General features: G+C 42.6%; 1 protein-coding gene across 1 annotated transcript in view; it reads left to right on the top strand.

Moving 5' to 3' along the window:
- Positions 1-448: 448 nt before the first annotated feature.
- Positions 449-12,110, top strand: part of atp10a (ATPase phospholipid transporting 10A) — a 34,353-nt gene continuing 22,691 nt past the window's right edge. Inside the window, exons 1-9 of the mRNA XM_073476785.1 lie at positions 449-1,053; positions 4,723-4,927; positions 6,129-6,214; positions 9,156-9,262; positions 9,373-9,504; positions 9,659-9,789; positions 10,879-11,131; positions 11,228-11,445; positions 11,538-11,732. Coding sequence (XP_073332886.1) covers positions 626-1,053; positions 4,723-4,927; positions 6,129-6,214; positions 9,156-9,262; positions 9,373-9,504; positions 9,659-9,789; positions 10,879-11,131; positions 11,228-11,445; positions 11,538-11,732 — 1,755 coding nt within the window. The 5' untranslated portion in view covers positions 449-625. The remainder of the gene's footprint in view (positions 1,054-4,722; positions 4,928-6,128; positions 6,215-9,155; positions 9,263-9,372; positions 9,505-9,658; positions 9,790-10,878; positions 11,132-11,227; positions 11,446-11,537; positions 11,733-12,110) is intronic.

The following is a 12,110-nucleotide window of genomic DNA, read 5'->3' as shown; positions in this document are numbered from 1 at the left end:
ACATCCACCTCTGGCACTGAGGATATCTGGCTGCTTCCTGTGATCCAATAATACCGCGTGGCACTTGGAGACACAAACCCCAGGTCAGAGGGAGGCGGGGCGGGAGGAGGAGGGGGAGGGGGAGGAGCCTGAGGGTCACGTTTCCACAGCGGCGCGACCCCCGGCCCGCTCACGAACATCCCTGCGTGTGCGCAGCGCTGCGCGACATCCGCTGCGCTGTACACGGAACGCGCGCGAGGCCGCCCGTTGGCTGAGGCCCGTCCGCATGACGTGTAGATCGAGCCGAGGGGGGACGTCCAGGCTGTTCCTCCCTCCGTCCCTCCCTCCCTCCCTACTATCTCAGCATCCTTCCCAGCAGCAGGGGGAGAAAAAAAAAAAAAAAAGGAAAAAAGGAGAAGCTAAACAAGGAAAAAGTTTTTCCTCTGACTCGAGAAAAAGAGGAGTCGACATGGATGAAAACGAGACGGACTGACGAGAAAAACTTCCTCCACACGGTCAGAAGAAAAAATGATAACATAGCTGAGCAACTTTGTGTTTGTTTGTTTTTGTGTGTGTGTGTGAGGACACGAAACAACAACAAAAAAAAACCAAAAAGCTGAGCTGTGGGGGTGAAGTTTGAAGCAGTATGGCGCGGGACAGCGAAGACCCCGAGATGACCAAAGCCTCCAAAGTCAAGAGGCAACGAAAGAAGAAGAAACCCAAAGAGAACAAAACCAGGACCGTTCACGCAAACATACTGTACGACCACGCCAAAGGGGAGGAAAACCCGAACCGACACTACGCCAACAACAAGATTAAGACGACCAAGTACACGGTGCTGTCCTTCCTGCCCAAGAATCTGTTCGAGCAGTTCCACAGGTTCGCCAATGTTTACTTCGTTTTCATCGCTTTGCTCAACTTTGTCCCGGTTGTCAACGCGTTTCAGCCCGAACTGGCTCTGGCTCCGGTCGTGTTCATCCTGTCTGTCACTGCCATCAAAGACCTGTGGGAGGACTACAGGAGGCACAGGTCGGACCAAGAGATCAATCACATGGACTGTCTGGTCTACGGCAGGTACGTGTTGGGGGCCTCCAGGTACCAGCAGCTGTCCAGCTGTTGCTTCAGTGTGTGTGTGTGTGTGTGTGTGTGTGTGTGTGTGTGTGTGTGTGTGTGTAGATGTTAAACTTCCCACATTCACACAAACAAACAAATCAAAACACAACTTCAAGACACCATTTTTCTTTTACTCGAAAGCCTTCATGATGCTCGGATCCAGCTGTCAACCTCTCAGTTGGTCTCTCAGGATGTCAAAAAAACAAAATGACAGTTCAGACCTGAGAGTTAAATCACACACACGTGGAAATCCTTAAAAAAAATTAAAAAAAGTGCAGACAAACCCTCCTTGTTTTTGCTGCTTCTGTCTGTCAGAGAGGTTGTTTTCACCCCCACCTAAACAATACAGATGTTGCCTCAGTGCTGCCATTATAATGTAAGTCATGAGTCAGTATGTAACCTCACAGGCTTTTCTCTGCGACTTAACTATTTATCCACGTCTGTGTGTGTGCAGAGTGTGTTTTGCTGATGAAAAGCAGCCTTGTGGTGCACGTACAGAGCATAATTCATGCTCATCAAAAGGCTCAGTGTTGTAGCGGCTCCACACTTTTTTTTTTTTCTTTTTTTTTTTAGCTGAGTCCTGACCCGCGTTGTTATGTCAAGGGCTGGACATAATTGAATTTTCTCTTCTGCTGTGGCAATATTGTGCGAAACATCCTCTTTCCCAACCTGGCAACAAATGACTGGACTACACACACACACACACAAACACACACATGGCATCGTTATTTAATTTTTCCCCAAGGTTAAAGGGGCGCTATGTAGTTTTGGAGAAGAAATTCAAACTCAGAATTGTAATATTTACATTATTAAGGAGATAATAATACAGACAAGCTTTTCTCAGAGGAAAATAAGGTTTGAAGCTAGAAAGATGGCAGGGTCCGCCACATGTAAACAAAAGTACAACAGTATGAAACTGTGTTGTCCTTTAAGGTCAGTTTGTTTATTCAGTCATGAAAAAAGAAGATAGTTTGTTTATTTAGTTTGTTTAGACTGACGATTTTTTTCTCTTCTGCATACATTTTCTTTCCTAAATCTACGCAGTGCCCCTTTAAACACGCAGTCTATCACTTTTTTTCCCTCGAGAGCTTTTATCCGTGTCTAAATGGTTTACCTAACGTATCTCATCTTAACACAGCTTGTATTTATGATATGAGAAATTCCATCTTTTATCAGAAACGCTAATATTTACAAAGTTTGACGGAGGGAAACGGCCACGTGCTGGTAAATGTTTCTCTACGTTTTATCATGACTGATTCACTTCCGAGGATTCATCCCTGATTGTTGATTTTGGAGCGAGCACAAAGACGTAGATGTTCGCAGTGAAATCAGATATTTTGCACTAATAAATTGAGTTTACTGGAATGTAAATAGTTTGCTCTTAATCTGCTTTACACAGTGATAACAACATCCGCTGCTGCTGCTGTCCAGGATCAGGACTGCACAACAGCTCATCCTGCTAAGCTAAAATATCGGCTTCTTTAAGTGGATGATTAATTAGTGCTGTGTGTCGGCCATCTTTCCACCCCTCTGTTAGCTGGAGTTGTTTTATGGGACATAGATTTCACTTCTAAGCAGCACTGTTTTTGAATTTGTGAGAGTATTTCCATTTCACATGAAAGTGTTTGTTTGTGGCTGCGACCACCAGGATCCCCAGTAAGAAGAGCGCTCAGGGGTTATTTCCAACAGACATAGTATTCATTGATACACTTGGTATGTTATTGTTACAGTGGGCTATGTAAATGTAATACAGTGTGGAGTCAAAGATGATATAAACCACATGCTCAATTAGATTCACACATACAAAATGCCCGTTGACCCGCGAGGAATCTAGGCTCCATGTTTGTTTGCATTTTTTTAATCTTGTTTTAAAAAAAAAAAAAATGTTATACATTGTGTTGTAGTTTTTGGTGATTATCATTGGCAAACTAGAGTGCCACTATTTTGGTTGCACATCCAAAAAACTGTCAAGTTCAACTTAACAGTTATATCGGTCGCCCCTCCATGACTGAAATTTGTGTTGGTTGGTTTGTTACCTTGATTACACTAAAACATACTGAACAGATGTCCACAAAATTTGGAGGAAGGATGGGTCCCAGCCCAGAATAGACCTCATTAATTTTTGGTATCGATCCAGATAAAGGGGTGGATCCAGGATCTCTTTCTGTATCATTACGAGATAGGGTGGTTTTTGACATTTATGTCAGTTTTTAGGGAATAATGCATGGATCTTGATGAAAAAAATCAGGCATATTTAGCTGGCTGGTATTCATGAATGAGTACATTTTCATGTGTCGATCTGGTGATCGTAAAGGGACTGTTGGGGCCTGGTGGAGGTATGCACTCTACTGAATCCCAGTGTAGTTTCATTTTAGCTATTATTTTCTTGATTGTTGGGATAAGAAATGTCAGAAAAATAGACAAAAAAGGCCTGTTTTTGTTTTCCACAGCCGGAGGTGAAATATTCAGATCACTTGTGCTGTTTTCACCAACGATCTAAAAACCCAGAGATAATCAATTTATTATTAGATACGGCAAAGAGAGGCTGCAAAACCCTCGAGTTTGAGACGCTGGAGCCACAAACTGTCCGGTGGTTTTGTGTAAAAAATGACAAAAACAAGAATTTTACTAATTCCTGAAGCTCTACACTGAAACCCCAGGCCCCAAATAATTGTCTTTCACTGTTGCATACAGTCATTTATTTAGTGAACCACTGTAGGGAACTAGTTGTGTACTTGGTATCTTCTGTCTTATAGACCTTTTATATAAAAGAGACTGAGACAATAGCAAACTTTACACATCTGGGTCACTTGTTGCCTCAGGCTATTGATCCATTTTCAGACATGGGGGAAAAAATGTCAGTGACATAAGTTTTTAGTTTTTCATTGTTCTTTTGATTCAGTTCTGTTCGCCATCTGTTTGTCCGGCCTGGAATATAAAGTATGTGGAGAAAAAGGCTGATTTTCACGCTGACACCACGTTGCACACTTCAGCAACAACATTCAGGGAAAGGAATGATTTTATATACTCGGATGTGAGTCATTAATGCCAGAGGGGAGGTTGCTATGAATAAGTTACTGAGTGTTTTTTTTTTTTCCCCTTTCACTTCTGGACTGTTGTTTATAGCTTGGCGATATGCATTATTTAGCACCAGGAAAATGTCATTGTTCAGAAATGAAACCCAGTAGTGAAGTCTCGTCCATCCGGGAGTGTTAATGGTTGAGAATGCAGCAACTTTTCCTCAGAGTAGTGACATCATGTACAGTATGCTCATGTAACACCACAAGCTCATCTGTGGTGGGAAGAATCATTCTGTTGTTATGACCCAAAATGAGGAAACGCTCGTGAGATGTTTTTTTTTCATGTGGTGTTTTTCCTCCTTAGTTGTGGAATCATGTTTGTTTAACCATCTGAAAATGTTGAGAGATATATCTCTAGCTTGGCTGAATTTAAAAGTTGGTCACACCAGCTTTTTTATACATAACACATTTGCTGTCCCGTGCAGATTTATGGAAGTCGAGCTAAAAACCTTCCGTTTATAGAAACCACCAATTATTGAAAACAATGGCTCTGCATCTTCCACCACTCAGCTCACACTCAGCCCGTTTGCCCTTCTCATTGTTCTGGCAGAGCGGAGAGACGCTATTTGGAGAAGTACTGGAAGGAGGTCCGGGTGGGAGACTTCATCAGGCTGCGATGTAATGAGATCCTCCCCGCCGACGTTCTGCTGCTGAGCTCCAGCGACCCCGACCGGCTGTGCCACATCGAGACTGCCACGCTGGACGGGGAGACCAACCTCAAGCAGAGACAGGTCGTCCGCAGCTTCTTCGACCTGGTGAGACGGCTGCTCCTTTACTTGTTGTTTCCATCCTGTCATTTTTAGTCATACATTGGGTCCAAAACTTTGGATAAATCAGCTGCAGCTCCAGCTGTTTCTACATGCTGCTGAGGTGAAAGCAGGTTACTTATACACTGTTACACGATAAGAAAACAAACACTTAAAGTTGTTGGACAACTGCTTTATTGTCAACCGCCATGTTCACTCCCAGCTTGATGCACACAACCCAAAACAGTTCTCACTTCCTACTAATAAATATATATGTGTGTGTGTGTGTGTGTGTGTGTGTGTACATTACATTATATATATACATATATATATATATATATATACATTTTATATATATACATTTTATATATATACATTTTATATATATATATATATATAATGTGTATAATCTCACTCAAGCCATGATTAGGCCAGCAGGATATATTGCAGCCAGCACAAGATAAGCACCTGTAACTTAACATACACTTTCTACCCAGTGTACAAACTCAGTGAACTAAAAACTTCAGCAATGAAATTAAAACATCATTGTCAGTTTTTACTTCTTGATGTTTTTGTTGCTTTATACCAGAGCTAAATGTTTACAATAATTTATACTAAGTAGTAGAATTTTTTGTTTTGTCTTCTATTTTTCTTCTAAAAATATTGATATTCAAAACCATTTACCAACCAATATAACAAGGCTGTAACATGACAATGAGATACAATTTTTCTTGGCTAGTAGCAGACAGACTGTCGTAACTTTTTTTTAGAAATATTTGTCTTTATCCTTTCAGAATAGGAAGATTGAGAAAGTGCTGCCTGTATGTGTGCATCGATACTGCAGAAAATGAGTATTGAAACAGTTTCAAATATGCAGTATTGATATGTCTAGTTAAATCAATATTTTTGACAACACGTGTAGAAATATAAAGCTGGTAATCCTGATAACCAGCTGATCATTCAATAACTTATTGAGTGATAATATGGAACACGTCAGTATGAAGAAAATGGAAGATTTGGTTGCTTTTATCAGTTATAAATTCAATAATGTGCATGTTTTTGTGTTGATTCACACACTGCTGTTTTGAACATACCTCTCAGTGTCACACACTGTATATGTTGAGTGAAACTGAACAGCATACTGTCCATTTTTTTATTGAAAGTTGCAGCTGCTGCCTGAATAATCAGCTTGTTTGTCGTCTGTTTGCAGGATTGTGATTTCGACCCACTGAAGTACAACAGCATCATTGAATGTGAGAAGCCCAACAACGACCTGAACAGATTCAGAGGCTACATGTGAGTACTGTGAAACACTTCTTCCTAACCCAAAGATGCTCAACTTTTCTTATTTGTTAAGTCACATGAAAGGTTTCAGCTTTCATTTTCATTTCACTGTAAATTAACTCGGTGGCATTTTTGGAGTCATGTTAAAGCTCCCGAATGGAAATAATGTGAAACTGCGGTTTGTTGACAAGCCAGGAGGAGTTTCCAACTTATAATTATGACTTAAACAGTTTTTCCAAGTCCAGATTACGATTTGCCTTCTTGGGATGCGGTTGCAGGGTTTTGCCCGTTTGACCATGCACATTTGAAGATGCATGTGCTTCCTCATGACCAGAATAAACTGAAGCTGCAGCAGCAGCAGCAGCAGCTCCTACTGCACCCTGATTACTGAGGCTGTAGTTCCTGGACCTGTTCAAGAGCCAGCTTGAGTGTTTTAGCAACAACAAGGTGCCCTTCTCTCAGCTGATTTCCTGTTATTACACCTTTACTTCCCTTTTGTCTGTGTTTGCAGTCGAACTTTCAGAGGTAGCAGGATGTGTTTTTGACAGATATAAGAATGGAGGAGAGCTCGTCCAAGTTTCTCTCAATGATTCAGCCTGTTGTAGTATTTTTGTCCATTTCCTTTAATTAATCACAGTTAAGCCAACTGCTGTTTGGCTTGTGGATATTTTATTTAACAGTGACTATAACCACCATGCTGGCAAGTGTCTGTCTTAAATGTGTATATGTAAGAATCTTTGGTTCAAATTTTTTAAAACATTAACTGAAATTAGCAACACAATGGGAAGAAATAACAGGTTGACCATTATGTCAGAGATATCTACTGAAGTTAGCATGCTAACCAGCTAGCCCCAGCCCATCTTGTCTTGTAATACCACTCTTTAGCTCCCAATCTGGACCGCTAACTGCACAGTTAGCAGCAGTAGCTCTACTCAGCCTGTAGTACACAGTTGTTTCATATCTTCTGTGGCTCTGGCCAAACTAACAGACATAAAGTCCAGTCTGAAAATATCCCTGATGATGTAACCCAAGTTGTCTTGGCTTTGCTTTGGAGACTGAACATTTACAACTAGAAAACGTAGGTTACAAGTGGAGGTGTTGAGCTTGAAAGACATTTATTGGGGAAGGTTTGGACTTATTAAAGATGCTGTTAAGTTGCTTTATGGGAAATGTAGGATCCAGTGTTTTTAACCCATACTGAGGCCTGAAAGTCAGGATGTGTTTGGATCTACAGCTTTGAGTTTAACCTCTCTCTTGTGAGTCCCTCAACATTGAAGCAATTAAATACCAAATTGCTGAAATGTCAGTTAACGCATTACATCTTCAGTAAATCAGTGGAAAGTGGTTTTGTCGATGCATGCAGTGTGATGATTTAGTCTTTAATGTGATCCGTTTTCATGTCTACTTTTTCACTTGGCAGCTTGGTGGTGATAAGTCTCCAGAAAGTCACTGCTAGCGGCCCTTGTAAAACCTCAGCAAGGCGTTTTTTTTACACCTTTATTTAAACAGTTACGCTGAAACATTTAATCTGTGAGCTTTAGTGGTTCTTTAATTCCTTTTGACAAGAGATAAGCTAGCCGTTTACCCCTGTTCCCAGTCTCTGCTAAGCTAAGCTAAGCTAACTGGCTGCTACATAACATTGGTTCATTGACTAGTTGACTAATCATGCACATCCCTGGCACGGTCATGAGATTCACAAGCACATTTCCCAAAATGTTGAACTATTCCTTTTTTCATGATCATGTTAACAGTGGGTTGCAGCATGTTTTCCGTGAACTGCTGTGTCTCTACTCGGCCTTTTTCATTGCGTCTCCTCGCTGAGGCGTGTTGGAAAAGTTTGCGGCAGGCCGAAGATGAGAAATGTACAGTAAAGAGGCCGGACTGACCTGCAGCCACATGAGTATGACATTCAGTCTTTACTCAGAAGGAGACCAGATGCTGCAGGTATTCAGTTGCCAGGCTACAGTGGAGCACAGGGCACAGCGGCAGAGTCGAGAGGGGTGGTGGTGGTGGTGGTGGTGGTGTGGCGGAGGCAGTTGTCTCAGCAGTGTTTTATTACATTACAGCCAATGTGCACCAAGTGTAATCTCACAACCTTTTCTGGGAGAGAAAGCATTGTTCGTGTCCGAGCATTATCAGTTTCTTTAAGAGCGTGTGAGCTGTGAACTAGGATGAGCTGTGTGTGTGTGTGAACTGTTCGGCCCTTCAGGGACGCTGTTATTAATCTGTGATGGTGGTGACGTGTCGGTCGGCCTGCTGTCAGAGGCCAAAGGATGAACGTTCCTGTTGGTAAACATGCTGACTTGTTGCGTGACTTTGAGAGGGTTTACAACAGAGATGGCTAAGCGCTAAATGTTGTAAATGCTGTTTAACTAACACACTTGTAATCCTTGATTTAGTAATGGGATTAAGGCTGACATTAAAAGCTCAGCCTTCTTCTGCAACAGGCACATTTGCCCTTATTATTGACAGATCAACATGGATCTCACTTTAAGTTACAAGGAGGGGGGTTGATCTTCCTCGTTGCGCCAGCCGTGAGCTGAATTCAGTCTTTGTCGGACATCGTCGTTCTAGATGAGCCTGACAAGCTTTAAATCTGAGTGTGAAGTGAGATCTGAGGGTCAGTGATGAAGCAGTGAATTGCCTGATTGACTCTTAAGCCTGGTTTGTGTGGAGCGGTAGCACAGTCAGTGCTTCTATATCAGAGGGGATTTTGTGCTGAGATAAGGGCTCCTCGTGAGGGAAGACCATGATGCTTCAGAGCGTGATCGATTGAGGCGCTCAGCAGAATAAACTGATGTTGTCTGTGGGGCTGTGGTACAGAGAGATACTCTTATTTCTCCTGAAGCATCAGTATTTTTCACCTGAGTGTGAAGAGATCATTTTGCCTTTGTTTGCTTACATTCTGAACAAGCACTCATAGTCATTTTTATTCATCTTCTGACCCCGACAGAATCCATCGAAGTGGCCGGAGAGATGCACTTTACAAAGAAAACCTGCTGCTGAGAGGCTGCACCATCCGCAACACAGAGGAGGCTGTGGGAATAGTCATTTATGCAGGTTAGCCCCCCAAAATAACTGTGTTTTCTTGTGAGTTGTCACAATAACTCAATAACTGACCTCTGACCAGCTGCTGCTAACACGCTGTGTGTGTGTGTGTGTGTTCGCAGGTCATGAGACCAAAGCCATGCTGAACAACAACGGCCCGCGCTACAAGCGCAGCAAACTGGAGCGACAGATGAATGTAGATGTGTTCTGGTGTGTCATCATCCTGCTGGTCATGTGCCTGTTTGCTGCTGTTGGTGCGTAAAAACACCTTTTAAACCTTTATTTCCTCAGATGTATTGTGAAAAAGTAAAGAAATTCTCCCTTTGAATCTGGTTTATGGTCCTTTTTATTTATATCTTGTCATTCCAGTTGTTTATATGAGTTGACCTTGTGGTGTTGCTGTTCCAGGTCACGGGCTGTGGATGTTTCAGTACGGAGATAAGAGGCCCGTGTTTGACGTTCTTAGTCCAGAGGGGACGGACTTATCGCCCATCATGTCCGCTATTTATCTGTTCCTCACTCTGATCATCGTCTTCCAGGTACGAAACACAGAGAAGCTCAAAAGAAACAAAAGCACAGATAAAGACATAAACAAGACTCACAGTATCACTGAGTTTGAAAACGTTTTATCCCACCGCTCACAAGCTCTGCTGTAAATCAAAACCTTGGCTGTCGTCGTATCAGCTCCTCTGGATGCGTAACCTCTAAATCTGGATCTTCACATTTAATCTGGAAAAGCAGTGAGAAAGCACTGCAAAATAATCTTTATAATACAGGATCAAAAAAGAAATAAGTGCCACCTGGCAGCTATTGATTTGTTTATTTTGATTTTTTTCCAAACATGTCAGTGAAGATGTCACCCTGTCCTGTGTCACATGTTGCAGCTCGTTAACCTGATATTTCCTAATGTTTGAAATGAATGAGAAGATAACAGTTTGGTTACTCTGCACAAACAGTAACTGTTTGAGGTTGGAGACCTACCAGTATGGCCAGACCTTGCTTGATACACTTTCAGATAAACACATGACTTTGTTGGCATTCAGGCACAGTGAGACTGAGCAGACAGGATCGCCCTCCCAAAAGTTATGACTCATTTCTCCGGAACTACTTTCCTGAAATGGTGCCTGGAAATGTCTCACTCGGGAGGACAACAACATTTTTTAAACAATCAAACATATTAAATATACCCAGTAGACTTATTATTCGTTATTCCTCGACTTTTTTGTCAGACATTCCCCACAGACCCGTCCATTACACTCAAGTACCTCTTCACTGACACATCATTGGTTTTATACATTTAGTTAACTATTTATCTGTTATATCTGTAACTTTGTTAACTATTTCCATTGCTTTAAGCTCGCTAGCTATTTTTAACCATTAATCATTATTTTAAGCTCGCTAGCTATTTTAGCCATTTAACCATTACTTTTAGTTAACTAGTTCAACAGTTACTTTTATCCAACTATCTACTGTTATTCAACCTGTTTATCCATTACTCAGCTTCTGTTTCAACTTCTGCTCACTTGCCAACAAACATGTACTGCTCTAAAATTTCTGAACTGTAAAATTCGCACAGAGGAGGCTGAAAAGACTGATAACAAGCTCTATCTTCTTTCGTCCCCCTCTAGGTGCTGATACCCATCTCCCTGTTTGTGTCGATCGAGATTGTCAAGATCTGCCAAGTGTACTTCATCCATCAGGACATGGAGCTGTATGACGAGGAGACGGACTCTCACCTGCAGTGCAGAGCTCTTAACATCACTGAGGATCTCGGCCAGATGCAATACATCTTCTCTGACAAGACAGGCACGCTGACGGAGAACAAGATGGTGTTTCGCCGCTGCACTGTGGCAGGGGTGGAGTACTCCCATGATGCCAATGGTGAGACAATCACACACACACTCCCTAACAACATAAACAGTTAGCAGTCATTGCCTTTTTTAAAGTAACTCTTAATGATGTGTGTGTGTTATCCAGCTAGAAGACTTGCTATGTACCAGGAGATGGATTCAGAGGAGGAGGAGTGCACGTCTCACGGCGGCACCCTGCCCAGGCGGGACAGTGTGACAAGCCACCAGAGCGCCCGGGTGGTGCTGCGCTCCCAGAGCACAAAGTCCCACCGCAGGACGGGCAGCAGAGCGGAGGCCAAGCGAGCCAGCATCCTGTCCAAGCACACGGCCTTCAGCAGCCCCATGGTCAGTGCAGCTCACCTCCACCACCCTCTGTCCTCATACTCCTGTGTTGTGTTGTGTGCCGTCCACTGATAAAACCCTCCTCTGTTCTGCAGGAGAAAGATATCACCCCCGACCCTCAGCTCCTAGACAAAGTCAATGAATGCAGCAGTCAGATGGACTTTATGCGCTTCCACAGCCAGCCCACGTCGCAGCTGCCCTCTGACCTCGCCGACATCATTGATTTCTTCATCGCGCTCACCATCTGCAACACGGTGGTGGTGTCCTCCCCCAACCAGCCCAGACAGAAGGTACAACTCACCTCAGCAACATCTGTCCAGTGAAAGCTTCTCTCAGTCAATAAGGGATTAACTTTTTACTATTCAGAAATTAATGAGACAGTCAGATTGGCTGTCAGATAGTTGTTCTTTATGACATTGATTTTGCTGTAACTATATTTGGAGGTCACATTTTCTCAGTTCCTGGTTCTGGTTTTGCTCTCGTGCCTTTCTCACTTGTGTGGATGAGAGGCAAAGAAGATGTTTCTGGTTTAGCAAAAGGAAACAAAACCATCGTGTTGAAAAGTACCAGTCACCTTTTAAAGCAGCTTTTTCTCACCGTCCCTTTGTGTCATTAAAATTTCAACCAAAAAGGAGAATCTGGAATATTTTAGGAAATATTTTGGGAGT

This window comes from Pagrus major, chromosome 11 (genome assembly GCF_040436345.1).
Source record: "Pagrus major chromosome 11, Pma_NU_1.0".
In the NCBI taxonomy this organism is placed as follows: domain Eukaryota; kingdom Metazoa; phylum Chordata; class Actinopteri; order Spariformes; family Sparidae; genus Pagrus; species Pagrus major.
The sequence above is the reverse complement of the archived record's forward strand: the minus strand, read 5'-3'. Positions and strand labels throughout refer to the sequence as shown.